General features: G+C 58.3%; 1 protein-coding gene across 1 annotated transcript in view; it reads left to right on the top strand.

Moving 5' to 3' along the window:
• KCNQ2 (potassium voltage-gated channel subfamily Q member 2) overlaps positions 1–13,650 on the top strand; it is a 57,202-nt gene that overhangs the window by 25,708 nt on the left and 17,844 nt on the right. The window contains exons 7-11 of the mRNA XM_046679613.1: positions 677–772; positions 6,780–6,874; positions 8,102–8,131; positions 10,557–10,625; positions 13,508–13,537. Coding sequence (XP_046535569.1) covers positions 677–772; positions 6,780–6,874; positions 8,102–8,131; positions 10,557–10,625; positions 13,508–13,537 — 320 coding nt within the window. The remainder of the gene's footprint in view (positions 1–676; positions 773–6,779; positions 6,875–8,101; positions 8,132–10,556; positions 10,626–13,507; positions 13,538–13,650) is intronic.

Genomic DNA, 13,650 nt, shown 5'->3' with positions numbered 1-13,650 from the left:
ACCCTGATGAGCTGGGGCCGTGGTCCTCGGGCCGTGGTCTGACCCTGGTGAACTGGGGGCTGTGGTCCCCAGGATGTGGTCTGACCCTGATGAGCTGGGGGCCGTGGTCCCCAGGACGTGGTCTGACCCTGATGAACTGGGGCTGTGGTCCTTGGGCCATGGTCTGACCCTGATGAACTGGGGGCCGTGGTCCCCAGGACGTGGTCTGACCCTGATGAGCTGGGGCCGTGGTCCTCGGGCCGTGGTCTGACCCTGATGAGCTGGGGCCGTGGTCCTTGGGCCGTGGTCTGACCCTGATGAGCTGGGGGCCATGGTCCCCAGGATGTGGTCTGACCCTGATGAACTGGGGCCGTGGTCCCCAGGCCGTGGTCTGACCCTGATGAACTGGGGCTGTGGGCCTCGGGCCGTGGTCTGACCCTGGTGAACTGGGGGCCATTGTCCCCGGGCCGTGGTATGACCCTGATGAACTGGGGGCTGTGGTCCCTGGGCCGTGGTCTGACCCTGATGAGCTGGGGCTGTGGTCCCTGAGACGTGGTCTGACCCTGATGAACTGGGGGCCGTGGTCCCCGGGACGTGGTCTGACCCTGGTGAACTGGGGGCCGTGGTCCCCGGGACATGGTCTGACCCTGATGAGCTGGGGCTGTGGTGGGTGCCCTCTGACCCCGATGACTTGCAGGGCATCTTGGGGTCCGGCTTTGCCCTGAAGGTCCAAGAGCAACATCGGCAGAAGCACTTTGAGAAGAGGCGGAACCCAGCCGCGGGCCTGATCCAGGTGAGTCCGGCGGCCCCCACTTGGGGGCCGTGCAACCCTGGGCCTGGTCCCACCGTGTCCCTAGCAGAGCTCTGCCTGGCGTCTCCCCGTGTGCGCCTGGACCGCAGCCCTCGTCCCTCTGCAGGAGCGTGTCGGGCGTGGGGGCGTGGAGTCAGTGTGCTGAGAACCCTTTTAGACGCCGAAGCTGTTGGCAGTGCAGCGCAGGCAGTGAGGAGCTGGGCCTCAGGCCTGGCTGCCTGGCTGCCGCGGGTGCCCCCGAGCCTGCCCTTCCAGCTCCCGGGAGGTGGGCGTGCCGCCACAGCCATCCTTCATGTTGGGGTCCGGGCTCAGAGATGCCACTGAGGTGGGTGCCCGTCCTGGCCTCCAGCACCAGCACTGCTTCCGGAGCTGTCCCAAAGCTCGGGCCCAGCGGCCGGCTGCCCGAGGGGCCCGAGGTTCCTGCAGCCGTTCCTGAAGCCTGGGACCCCCAGGCCCTCGGAGCCGACCGGGATTATTGCTGGCTGGATGCGGCTGTGCCGCTCACGCGTCTTCCTTTTGTCCATGCTGGGTCTCGCCCCTGGTGTGGCCTGCTTTTACATCTGTACGTGTTTACCTTTCACTGTGAGAACTTCAGTCGGCTCCTTAAATGCAAGAGTGCAAAGTGGAAGAGAACTGTCCAGTCTCACACCACCGCTGACGATGTGTCACCACGCATCCCCGTGGCTCAGAGGGTGGACGGCTCAGGGGAGAGCGTGGCCCGAGCACACGGCCGCTCCTCTGTGAAGGTCACCCTTAGCAGCAGCTTGTGCACCACCCCAGAGGTCGGTCGCACCTCTGCTTTAGTCCTTTAAATGTTCGCTATGCTGGATGGTGGCAGAGCCACCCAGCTTCTCCCACGAGTGTCCTGGACCCTTTCCCCGTTGGGACTCGGGAGCAGCTCAGGTTGAGGCTTGTGTGGTTTCCCTGTGGAAGGATGTTGCTTTGTCCCCAGGGCTGCAGGAGTCCCGGTTCATGTGTGGTGAGTGGTCCTGGGGCGATGTTTTGCAGTGGGATTGCTGGTCAGAGGGTCATGTCTTGACCCTCCTGTGGAGGCTGATGGCGAGCCCACGGTCCTGCTGCGTGGGTTCGAGGGTGGAACAGGAGAACTGAATAGCTGCTTCCTAAGTGGTCCGCAACCTGGTGTGATTCCTGGCTCCCAGAGAGGAAAAGGCCAGGCGGGGAAGCCCTGATCCCCCGAGGAGGGCCCAGACCCTCCCTGCCCCGGAAGCATCTGAGGGCCAATGTGTGCATCCCTGTGGGAGCCAAGGCGCCTGGGCCAGCACCCCGCTCACTGCCTTCGCACACGGTCCTGCCAGATGAGGCCCCTGCCCAGGGGAAGGCATGTCTTCACTCGAGGCCCCAACGTGGGCTCTGGACAGCAGCAGGGGGAGGCATGGCCAGCCGTGTGCCCAGGTCCCCAGGGGTGTGCGAGGTGCCCTCTGTGAATCCAGGGTGGGGGTGGGCTCAGACAGGGGCCTGAAGCCGAGGAGTGAGGTCCTGGCCGGACGCAGAGGTGCAGGAGAGGGTATAGTGATGCCGTGGGACCGGGTGAGGCTCCTAGTGAAGATCTGGGGCTCAGGGCTGAGTGCTGGGCCCCAGACTTCAGAGGTGGGACGAGGAGCAGCATTTGGGCCCTGCAGGCGTGGGGAGCCTGTTCAGAAGCCCCTGGGGCTGAGATGAAGATCCGGAGCTCCAGAGCCTTCCTCCCAGGACCTCGCCGTCTGGTCGAGGGATCTGGATGAAAGTTTAGGGAACAGGGACGTCCCTGTTGAAGGTGGTGGCGTGGAACTCCAGAACCTCGTTCCTCCGCTCATGCAACAGTGAAGCAAACAGTTGTCAGATCACCTTGGTTAGAACTCCGGAGCCTGGTCAGAGTTCTGCAACAGCCGGGGGGCTTCAGTAAGAGTGCGGCGTTTCAACTTCCTACCGGCCACCCTGCTCCTGGCTTGAGGCGGCTGTGGGGTGACGGCCAACACTCCCAGTGCAGCTGCCGCTGTCAGAGGGCAAATGCACCTTGTTCCAAAAGAATTATGGTTGTTGTTGTGACCTGTCTGGTGGCTTCAGAGGGATCAGCTCAGGGGCTTGCCTTTCTTGTCCCCATCTGGAAACCTCCTTAGGGCTGGAGCGGCCTCCAGGTGGTATCTGTCACAAGCAGTTGAAGGGGGTCCCCTCGCTGCAGCCAGTGGGGCAGGGATGGCAGACAGATTGGAAAGCCTGGGAAGAAAGAGGTTTGGGAAAGGAGACACAGAGGAATTAGGGCTTGAGAAAGAGCCCCCCAATACTGGGGGGGCCTAGGAGGCCACATACATGTCCAGGGCTGGATGCAGGCTCAGGAGTGACCGGAGAAGACCCTGAGGCTTTACCTCAGGCTGAGCTCTGGGATCTGTCCAGCAGGAAGTGAAGGCTAATGCGGAGTCGTAAGTGGCCGCACCAGGTGTTGAAGGGGTACCCCACACAGGGCCGATCTGCAGGCTGGGCGTGTTTGTGTCCTCTTCAGTTCTTTGGGTTTAAGGAAACCTCTGTCAAATCAGTAGCTGACCACCGAGCTAATGGAGCAGAGACTTGAGTGACCACACAACAAAGAGCATGAAATAGTTTAGAAAAGTCACTAAATAAACAGCTACAGTCGACAACAAGCAACAACAACAAACCCTGGGGAGGGGACGGAATCTGACTTCCACGTTATAATATTCTAAACAACCAGTTTTCAACAAAAATTATGAGGAAGAAGAAGAAGAGAAGGAGAAAAGGACAAAAGGAATATTTGAAGAAATAATGGCAAAACTTCCCAAATGTGGTAAAAGGCATGAATCAGTATATTCAAGTAGTATAAACTCAAGGGATGCAAACTAGGACACTGCAGCTGCACCGTCGAAACCCAAGATACAGAGAGAGCCTGCAGAGTAGCAGAAGAGAAGTGACTCTCCGCGTACAAGGAGCCTCAGTAAAGATGAGCGTCGACTTCCCACCAGGAACTAGGGAGGCCAGAGGGCAGCGGGACGGCACACTTAGAATCCTGAAAGAAAAACACCGTCAGCCAAGAATTCCCCATCTGGCAAAACCGTCCTTCAACAGTGAAGGAGGAATGGACCTTCCCGTGCCACCAAAGCCGAGGCAGTTTGTGGCTCACAGACCTGCCCTAAGAAACACTCAGGGGAGTCCTCCAGACTGAAACGGAAGGACAGTGGACAGCAGCTCAGGCTGTGTGAGCACCGGCAAGGCAACTGCACAGTAAACGTGAAAGCCAGTGTTATAATTTTTTGGTTTGTAACTCATCTTTTTTTCCTTATATGATTTAAAAGACAAATGCATCAAGTAATAGTCACAAATCTATATTTCTGGGCACACAATGTATAAAGATGTAACTTGTAACAGTAACAACATAAGGAAGGGGGCGGACCGTATGGGAGCAGAGTTTTTTTATACTACTGAAGCTAAATTGTATTAATTCAAACTAGATTGTTATACGTTTAAGATGTTAGTCATAATCTACAGGGTAACCATTAAGAAAATAACATAAAAATATGCAGAAAAGAAAAATAGAAGGAAATCAAAGTGATACACTGGAAAAAATGAACACTGAAGAAGGCAATAACGGAGGAATTGAGAAACAAAAGACATAAGGCATACAGAAAACAAAAAGCAAAAGGACAGAAGCACGTCCTTCCTTGTCAGCAATTACTTTAAATGTAAATGGATTAAACTCTCCAAGTAAAAGGCAGAGATTAGAAGAATGAATTAAAAAAAAACTGTCTGACTGTATACTGTCTATAAGAGATTCATTTTGGATCCAAAGACAATAGGTTGAAAGTGAAAGAATGGGAAAAAAATATTCCGTACAAATAGTAACCTAAAGAGAGATGGCTGCACTAATATCAGACAATAATCAACTTTAAGTCAATTTTAAAAAGAAAAAGAAGGGTATTACTTATTGATAAAAGGGTCAATCCATACAGAATATGTAATAATTATAAACATGCATACACCAACAACAGAGCCCCAAAAATATAGGAAGCAAAAACGGACAAAATGGAAGGATGAAATATACATTTTTACAATAATGGCTGCAGACTTCAACATCCCACTTTCAAGAATGGATAGAAAAGCCAGACAAAAGACCACAAAGAGAGCGAGGACTTGAACAACACTGTGACCCGGCTAGGCCTGCAGACGTCTACAGAATGGTTCACCCAACAACTGCAGAGCACACATCCCTCTCAAGTGCCCACGGAGCGTTCTCCAGGATGGACCATTTGTTGGGCCTCAAAACAAGTGTCAATACTAGGGTGCCATGTACATGCAACGGGGTTAGAATGGTCTCTTCAACAAACAGTGCTGGGACTACTGGGTACCCATTTTTAAAAGAATGAAGTTTGACCCTTACTTCACTAAACTAAAAATAGGTCTAAAACCTAAATGTAACAGCTAAAACTATAAAGCTCTTAGAAGAAAACATAAGTGTAAATCTCCATGACCTTGGTTTCTTAGCTATGACACCAAAAGCACAAGCAACAAAAGAAAAAAATACGTAAATAGGACTTTATTAAAATAAAAAACTTCTGTGCATCGAAGGACGCTATAAAGAGAGTGAATAGAAAACCCACAGAAAGAGAGAAAATATTTGCAAATTGTATATCTGATAAGGGATCTATATCCGAAATATATAAATGACTCCTACAGCTCAGCAACAAAAAGACAACCCAGGTAAGAAATGGATAAAGAATGTGAATAGGTGTTTCTCCAAAGAAGATACACAGGTGGCCAACAAGTGCATGAAAAGGTGCTCGACATCCGTCATCATTAGGGAAATGCAAATCCAAGTCACAACGAGACACTTCCCATCCGCTGGGACGGCTAAAATTAAGAAAATAGAAAAGTGTGGGTCAGGATATGGAGAAATTGGACCTCACACACTGCTGGTGGGAATGTGAAACGGTGCAGCCGCTCTAGAAGATGGTTTAGTGGTTCCTCAAAAAGTTAAACATTCTCACGTAACCCAGCAATCCGACTCCCAAAAGAGCTGAAAACAGGTGTTCAACCAAAATCTTCTACGCGGGTGTTTGTAGCGGCGCTGTTCGCAGTCGCCAAAAGGTGGAAATAACCCACGCGTCCATCAGTGGATGAATAGATAAACAGAATGTGGTCCGTGCATACAACGGAACGTTCTCAAGCCAGTAGAAAGAGTACGTACCGGGACCTGCCACCACGCGGGTGGGCCTTGAAGACACGCTAAGTGAAAGAAGCCAGCCACGAAAGGCCACATGTTATGTGATTCCGCTGACAGGAGATGTCCAGAATCAGGAACGCGTGGAGGCTGATGCGGACTCCCGGGGCCTGGGTGGTGACTGCCCAGTGGATGCAGGGTTGGAAGGTGCTTCCTTCTGAGGTGTGAAGATGTGAGACTGGACTGATGGGCGACAGCAGGGCAGGTGTACTGAGGGCCACTGAATTGTTCGCTTCCGAATGGGTAAAAGGGTGAGTGTGCGTCAGCTGTATTTTACTTCGCGCAGAAGTCGGGTACAGAAGCCCAGGCCAGGCTGAGGACAGTCTACACGGCAGGCCCAAGACCCTGCGCTGTGCTCAGGTTCATTTCCTCTCTGGCCACTGGGCCAGGGAGGATGGAGGCATGCGTCCCCCGCCCTGCCCCCTGCCCTCCAGCTCCTGAGGTCCCACAGGGCCCAGTGTAGTGTCTCCACGGGGACCGGGGCCGGCAGGAAGGTGACCACCATGACAGGGTCTAACCGCCAGCCTCAGGTAGGACAGACAGTGGCAGGAAAAACCCCCGAGGCTCCCTGCGGACTCACTGTGCGCCTGACCTGCGCCCTCTCCTCCAAACCACCAGCTTGGGGGCTGATGGTGTGTGCTCATGCTGAAGAGGGTAAAGTGAGGTCCCTGTGGTGGGGCAGGGCCGTAGAGAGATGGGATGACCGCCCACGTGGTCGCCGTCCCCTTACCGCTGGCGCCTGACCCTCTGTCCCTCCATCCGCAGTCCGCCTGGAGGTTCTACGCCACCAACCTCTCGCGCACGGACCTGCACTCGACGTGGCAGTACTACGAGCGCACGGTCACCGTGCCCATGTACAGGTACCCGTGCCCCCGGGGCTCCTCCGCCACCGGGCCTGGGCTGTGTTTCCATTTTCTGTTTGTCCTTAAACCCCATTTTTTGTTGTTGTTTATTATTTTGATTCATTTTTGTTTCTTTTTTCCTTTAAAGCGTCTGCACTTTCAGGAAGGGACTCTGTGTGTGATTTATTTCCAGCATTGATTCTGTTCTTGGTTTCATGGCTGTGGCTTTTGTTTTTCACTCCATCTGCCCCTCAGCGTGGTTTCCTCGGGGCGGGGCTTGTGTTGTGAGCATCCCAGAGATGGCCCCTCCCCAGAGGGCCCGTCCAGGTCAAGGCCGGGCCGCCCCGTGGGAAAGGACAACCTTAGCCTCCCTTCTCCACCAAGGACCAGGTCTCTGTGTGACCCAGACCATAGTGAGGCGTGAAGAGCAGGAGGCCCACATTATTCTGGCGTCCCAGGCACCCCCAGCAGGACAGAGCACAGACACCCCCGGTGTCCTCAGGTGGGAGGGAAGGGCCTGAGGCCCTCTCCGGGGTGCAGTCAGTGAAGGCAGTGCCAAGAGGCCCATGAGGCCATGTTGTCAGCAGGCGGCTTTCCAGGCCCTGGTTTTCAAGGGCAGGTGGCCGCCCGGGGCAACAGCGTGGCTGCCCTCAGGATTTTCTGCTCTGGGCTTTGCCTAGAAAAAGATCTGAGGTGAGAGAGGCTGGGGGCCTCCTAGTGTCCCCAGGCCTGATGCTCTCTGGTGGGCCCTGCTGGCTTGTCCATCCCCTCTACCCGCCCCAGGAGTGAAGCTGAGCCCGGGGGCTCTGAGCCCAAGGATGTCCCTTGCTCGCCTCCAGGGGGTTCTACCCATGGAGCCCTCACCCCAGGGTGGGCGGGGCTTCTGGGCTGGGGCAGTGTCCTCCCAAGCGTCCTGCAGTCAGTGATGGCTGGAGGCCGTCCCCACCGGCCACCTGCCTTGGTAGGAGTTTGTCACCTGGGAGGAGGGTGCCCTCCGCCAGCATCCCCTCCCCCGTGTCTGGAACGCCTGGCTGGGGTGGCTGCGGCCCGGCTTCCCCAGAGGCCTGGGGCGTCTGCTTCCCGCAGGCTCTGTGCCTGGTGGGTAGGCTGACCCTCCAGCTAATTCTCTCTGTTCTGTTGTTTCCCCCACTTTCCTTGACGGTTTTTTTCATTTGCTTTTTATTATCCCGTTCTTTTTAAATTTCCGTTCTTTTCCCTTTGTGTGTGTGTGAAAACACTGGAAAGCTCGCAAACTCAAACCTACGGGGCCTCCAGGTAGGAACGCATGGGCAGAAGTGCGTGCTGTGGTTCCGTTCTGTCTGGGAGTGTCACGGGGCCGCCCGGACCCCACGGCCGCCCCACCGAGCGCCCCCGCACCGAGCCCTAGCCTGTGGTCCCACGCCGGCGGCGGGCTGCCCTGTGGCCCTGTGGCCCCTGCTGGACCCCCGTGTGCCGTCACCTCCCCGCCCTGGTTCCCTCTCCACTACCTCCCTCAGCTGCTTTCCTGTGCTGGACGTCTGCCCAGGTCGTCCCTGTTCCTCGTGCTGCTTCTGCCTCATCTCAGTAGCTGGGGTCCCTCCCTGTCTTCCGCCCCACGCCACGGGCCCCACTCACGCAGGCAGAGGGGGTGGGGACGGGGGCACCCTCAGCCACAGCCCCCGTGCCTGCAGGCAGTTCTGCTTTGCACAGGGGCCTCTGCCCAGCCAGCTCACCTCTGGCCCAGGGTGGGGTCTCCCTCTCTGGATCCATCCCCCCAGGTCTTCCCACTGCAGTGAAGGGAGACACAGGCCCTGGGAGGAGGGCGGGCCTGTGGTCCTTCCATGCTGCCCCTGGTTGCTGTGTCTGCACCGGGGGCTCTCTCCTGCTGTACCTTTAGCTGCTGCCTCAAGGAGGGAGACGGGGTCGTTTGTCCAGATTGGGGGACGCTGAGCTGCTGCAGGAAATTTCACCCATGCCCAGTGCCCAGGTGCCTGTACAGGCCCTCGCCTTCCGTGCAGAGTTGGGGGGGCACTATGCTAGACGTGACATCACTCACAGCCCTGCAGAGCGAGGGGCCACCTTCTCCCCGTGTAGACAGAGCCAGGGCCCCCTCCAGCATCTCTCATCCTTCCCTGGTGCCCAGCATGGGACCATGTTAGAAGGCTAACCTTCCACTCCCAGAAGGGAGAGGGCACCGTGCCGGGCAGTGAAGGGCCCCACAGTGGGAGGGACCTGAGTGCCCACAAGCATCTCCCCGCCCAGCGCCTGCCTTTCACTGCTGGCCTCAGACCCCAGAGGCCTCACTCAGAGGAGAAGGGGTGATGGGTGCGGCGTCCATCCCTGTCTGCTGACCCTGGGCTTCTGGGGCTCCAGGCTGCTGGGCAGCAGGGCTGGCCCTGCTTCAGGCCCCAACAGGCTCCTCCTAGACCTCAGTGGTCCCTTGGTCCATCCTCTCCAGCCACCCCAGACACCCCAACGTCTGTGGAGGCGCCCCCTCCCCACCTCACCCCTTGGCCTGGGAGATGCTCCCTGATGTGTCCCCCACTCCTGTCAGCACGCTGCACCCTCATCCTCCATGGCAACCCCCGGAGGTGTCCGGTGCTGCGTGTGCGCAGCCCTCACGTGTGGTGCGTGCACAGCCCTGCCCGCGGCCCTGCCCTCTGTGTCTGTCCCCTGCTGCTGTGTGTCCGAGGCATGACGTCCTATCTGTGTGTCCCTAACCTTGGACCTGTGTGTGTGGGTCGAGCGGTGAGGGCTGTCAGGGTCTCTGCTCCAGGTCCGTGGGTGAGTGGTCGAGGGTGGTGGGGAGACCAGCGCTGCACCCGTGTCCCGTCCTGGGGGCTCTGCTGTGCCCATAGCGTGAACTGACCTGACTGCCCGGGCCTTCTGCTTAGTCTTGACCATGAGGACAGGGGACAGCCTGGAGGAGGGGAGAGAGCTCACAGGACTGCCCTTCCCACCAGCGTTTGTGGAGCACTGCCCACCCGGGCCTGGCTCTGCTGGGCCACACAGGGAATGGAGCGGGCCATGGGGTGCTGCACCTGCTGGCAATGGGGATGGCAGTGACAGGGCAGGCCGGGAGGTGGGAGGGGCATTCTGACCGCTGGGGCTGGGGGGCATAGCTGGACAGAGGAGGAGTGCAGAGGGACAGAGCAAAGCCAGAGACTAGTGGGCAGACTGTCAGGGCCGTGAGTGCAGTGGACTCAATGGTCTTTCTGCTCTGGGGACGTGGGGAGCCATCAAGTGTTTGAGTGGGAGGATGATGAAGGAGTCGCATGAAGGGACGGTGGTGATGGTCCGAGGCTGGTGGGCTCTGGCCTGGCCTTCAGAGGGAGAGAAGGACGTCAGGCTGCGAGCAAAGCTGCTGGGAGGAGAGGCGGGAGGGAGGAGCAGGTCCAAGAGGAGACCGCCAGGGTCTCCGTGGGTGGCCTGGGCACCACTCTGGCCCCTCTGCTCTGCATGCTGGTCACTGCCCACTTCCAGGGCTGAGGTGCCCAGGAGAGGTGCAGCCCAGAGAATGCAGACAGTGCCCCAGGGCCCTGGAGGTGGAGACACGTTGCCATGGAATTCTCCCCCTTTCTGCCTGTGACAGGCCACACCCCATGTCCTCCGGGCAGTAACACCACCCCTCCGTGTGTGAGGTGGACGCTGGAGAGGGCTGGGTGAGGTGTCCCTGGGGCTCGGGCGGGCAGGCGCTCACTCACCTCTCCTCTTGCCACAGACTGATCCCTCCGCTCAACCAGCTGGAGCTTCTGCGGAACCTCAAGAGTAAATCTGGACTCACCTTCAGGTCAGCAAGGGGCTCCGGCCGGAGCTCGGGGGGTCTCAGTCCTCCCGAGAGGTCCCTGCTGCCACGAGAACTCGGCGAGGGGCAGGCAGTTGCAAGATGCTCCCAGCAAGCGCCTGGTGATATCGGGGTCTAGGCTCCCATCCCTGGAGGGTGGCTGGCTTGGGGGTGGGCACAGAGAGTGGGCTGGACATGGGGCCGGGGGGCTCCGCTCGTGGCTGGTGCTCCGGCCCCAGGCGGGAGGAAGAGTCCAAGCCTGCCTCTCCCTGGGGAGTTGGGTGGACATGCGGTGGCTGCGGCTGGTGCTCCCGTAACCGCAAATCTGTGACTCTTGGGCACAGTTGGGTGTGCGGAGAAGGGCTTGCCTGCGGGAGAGTGGAGAGGAAGGCGCCCCCGGGCCCCCAAGCCGAGGGCTGCCCCCAAGCTGTTTGCCGACTCCGAAGAGCTCGCAGCCGGGCAGGGCAGCTCTGGTGGGTGGGCTGGCGGCCCTGCAACCTGCGAGCGCCGCCTCGTTTGGAGGAAGCCTTTGCAGATGTGATGTCAACACGAGATCGTTTTGGGTTAGCGTGGGCCCTCACTCCGACTCCCAGTGTCCTAAACGAGGCAGGGAAGACGGCCTGGCGCAGACGGAGGTGGAGGTCAGAGGGACGCAGCACAAGCCCAGGACGCCTGGTGTCCCCGGGAGCTGAGACAAAGATGGATCCTGTCCCAGAGCTTCCGGAGCGAGGCCCTGCCGACATCCGGAGCCTGGCCTCTGGCCTCCAGAGCCCGGAGAGAGATTTCTGCTGTGAAAGCCCCAAATGGCGCTTGTCAGGGTGGCCCCGGCAGGCTGCTTGCTGCAGATTCTGGCGCTGCAGAGTGTGTGCTGTGTGACAAACACCTGGAAGTGTGGACGTGGTTCTGGAATTGGGTAACGGGCAGAGGGCAGTTTTGGAAGAATTTTGAAGAGCATGACAGAAAAGGCCTCGATTGCCTGGAAGAAATGGTTGGTGGAAACAGACAAATTAAAGGCGACTTGGCAAGAGCTCGGAGGAGGGAGGAGCGCGTCATGACATGGATCTCGCTGTGAACAGTGTGTGGCTGGAAACATGGACAGTGAAGCTGCCCCTGGTGAGGGCGGAGGGAAACGCGGAATGTGTGGCTGGGACATGGGGGCCGGGGGCAGGGGTCGCTGCCATAAGTGGCAGAGCACGCGGCTGGGTCGTGCTCTCCTGTTGGGCGGGAAGCAGGACTCATCCGGGGAGATTCCAAGCGCAGTGTGGAGGCTGCGGCCTGGCTCCTCGCCGCTTACAGAAAAATGTGGGAGGAAAGACGTGAATTGAAGGACCTGCTGAGCAAAGTGAAGCTGGCGCTTGAAGACCTGGGGGTGTTCTTGTGCTGTCCGTGGGGAAAGCGCGCTCTGGCGCAGGGGCCATGGGCGTGGCTGGATGGCTTTTGTGGGAGAGCTTCTGTGTGCGACCAGTGGGCCCAACCTGCCCTCGGCAGAAGCAGGACTAGAGATGGGTCATGAGGAGAGAGGTGTGGGGACTGCTGGAGAGCGGCCTCTGTCCCTGTGACGTGCACGGGAGGCCCGTGATGTCCTTGGAGTTTTGCACCAGCAGAAACACTGCCAGCCTGGACCGGAAGAGACAGAGGGGGGAAGCAAGGAGGGGTGTCGGGCTGCTGGGACTCTGCAGCAGGAAACAGGCTGACAGAGCCGTGCGGCTGTGAATGCGTGCAGCCCTTCAAGGAGAAGGAAGATGGACCAGAGCCAGAGGAGTGGGCATGCAGGCCCCGGGGGCCGAGTGGCACTTGTTCTCTTCGATTTCAGACTCGGCGCCTGGCGACCCCATACTCCCTGCAGCGTCTCCCTTTTTGCTGGGGGTGTCTACCCCAAGTGTATTGTTCCTGCTCTTGCGTTTTTGGAGCAGATCACCTGTTCTTTAGTTTCAGGGGTCTCTCCCTGCAGAGGACCTGCACCCAGGATGGCTCGTACCCAGCGTCACAGTCACACTGACAGGTGATGAGGGGATGAGGTTTGGGACGTAGAGCTGATGCTGTAATGGGTTGAAACTTTGTGGGGTGTTGGGATGGGGTCAGTGTATTCTGAACGGACCATGAATTCGGGGGGGGCTGGGGGCAGTCTGCGTGGGGTTGAATGGTGGCTCCCAAAAGATATGTCCACGCCCTGGAACCTGGAGTGTGACCTTATTTGGGAAATGGGGATTTGCAGACGTAGTTAAGGGTCTGGAGATGAGATCATCCTGGGTTATCCGGGTGGGCCCTGGGTCCAAGGACAAGCCTCCTGCCACAGACAGAAGCCAAGGAGAGTCCAAGCCACCGACCTTTACTCAGTTTATAATGGATGTTATAAACCAGTGGAAGTTGTCAACCCAAACAGAACGGGTGGCGGCCAGAATCACCTTGAATGTGGACCTGGGAGAGCTAGCCTCTGTGGGACTGGACAGGCCCTGTGCTGCGGCCGTGTCAGCCCTGCGTGAGAAGACCACACAGAAGTTCCATCGAGTCAGAGCCGGGGAGGAGCGCGGCGGCTGTGTGTCCTGCTGGCTGGTCCTGAAGTCGACGCCCTGGAGCTTCTCCCGGCCCTCACTTCTTTTCTGAGATTTTGTTAATATTGGCAATTCTGATTAAAATGAACGTTGGTACACAGAGTGATAATGACCCCGGGGTCAAAACTTTGTGCGGCCCCTTCCGAATTCCCTTTTTCCTGCAGGACCTGCCTCCTCGGGCCCTCCGGGGTGCTCCTGAGGGGGCGGGCTATTTCTGCGCCCCCTCACTCAGCCCCTGGGCACGGGTGGACCCCTGGCGGGGTGGGGTGGGCAGTGGGTCCCATGTGGAGTCTGCCTGTGGGCTGGCTGCTAACGTCTTGTCGCTTCTGTTTGAAGGAAGGAGCCACAGCCGGAGCCGTCTCCAAGGTCAGTGCCGCATGCCTCTGCCGTCCCGTCCCGCCCCCGTGTCTGCGCACCGCATGTCATCAGGGGACAGGGGAGCCGGCGGCGGCGGGGGGGGGGGGGGGGGGGGGGGGGGG

Source organism: Equus quagga, chromosome 12, assembly GCF_021613505.1.
Source record: "Equus quagga isolate Etosha38 chromosome 12, UCLA_HA_Equagga_1.0, whole genome shotgun sequence".
NCBI lineage: Eukaryota > Metazoa > Chordata > Mammalia > Perissodactyla > Equidae > Equus > Equus quagga.
The sequence above is the reverse complement of the archived record's forward strand: the minus strand, read 5'-3'. Positions and strand labels throughout refer to the sequence as shown.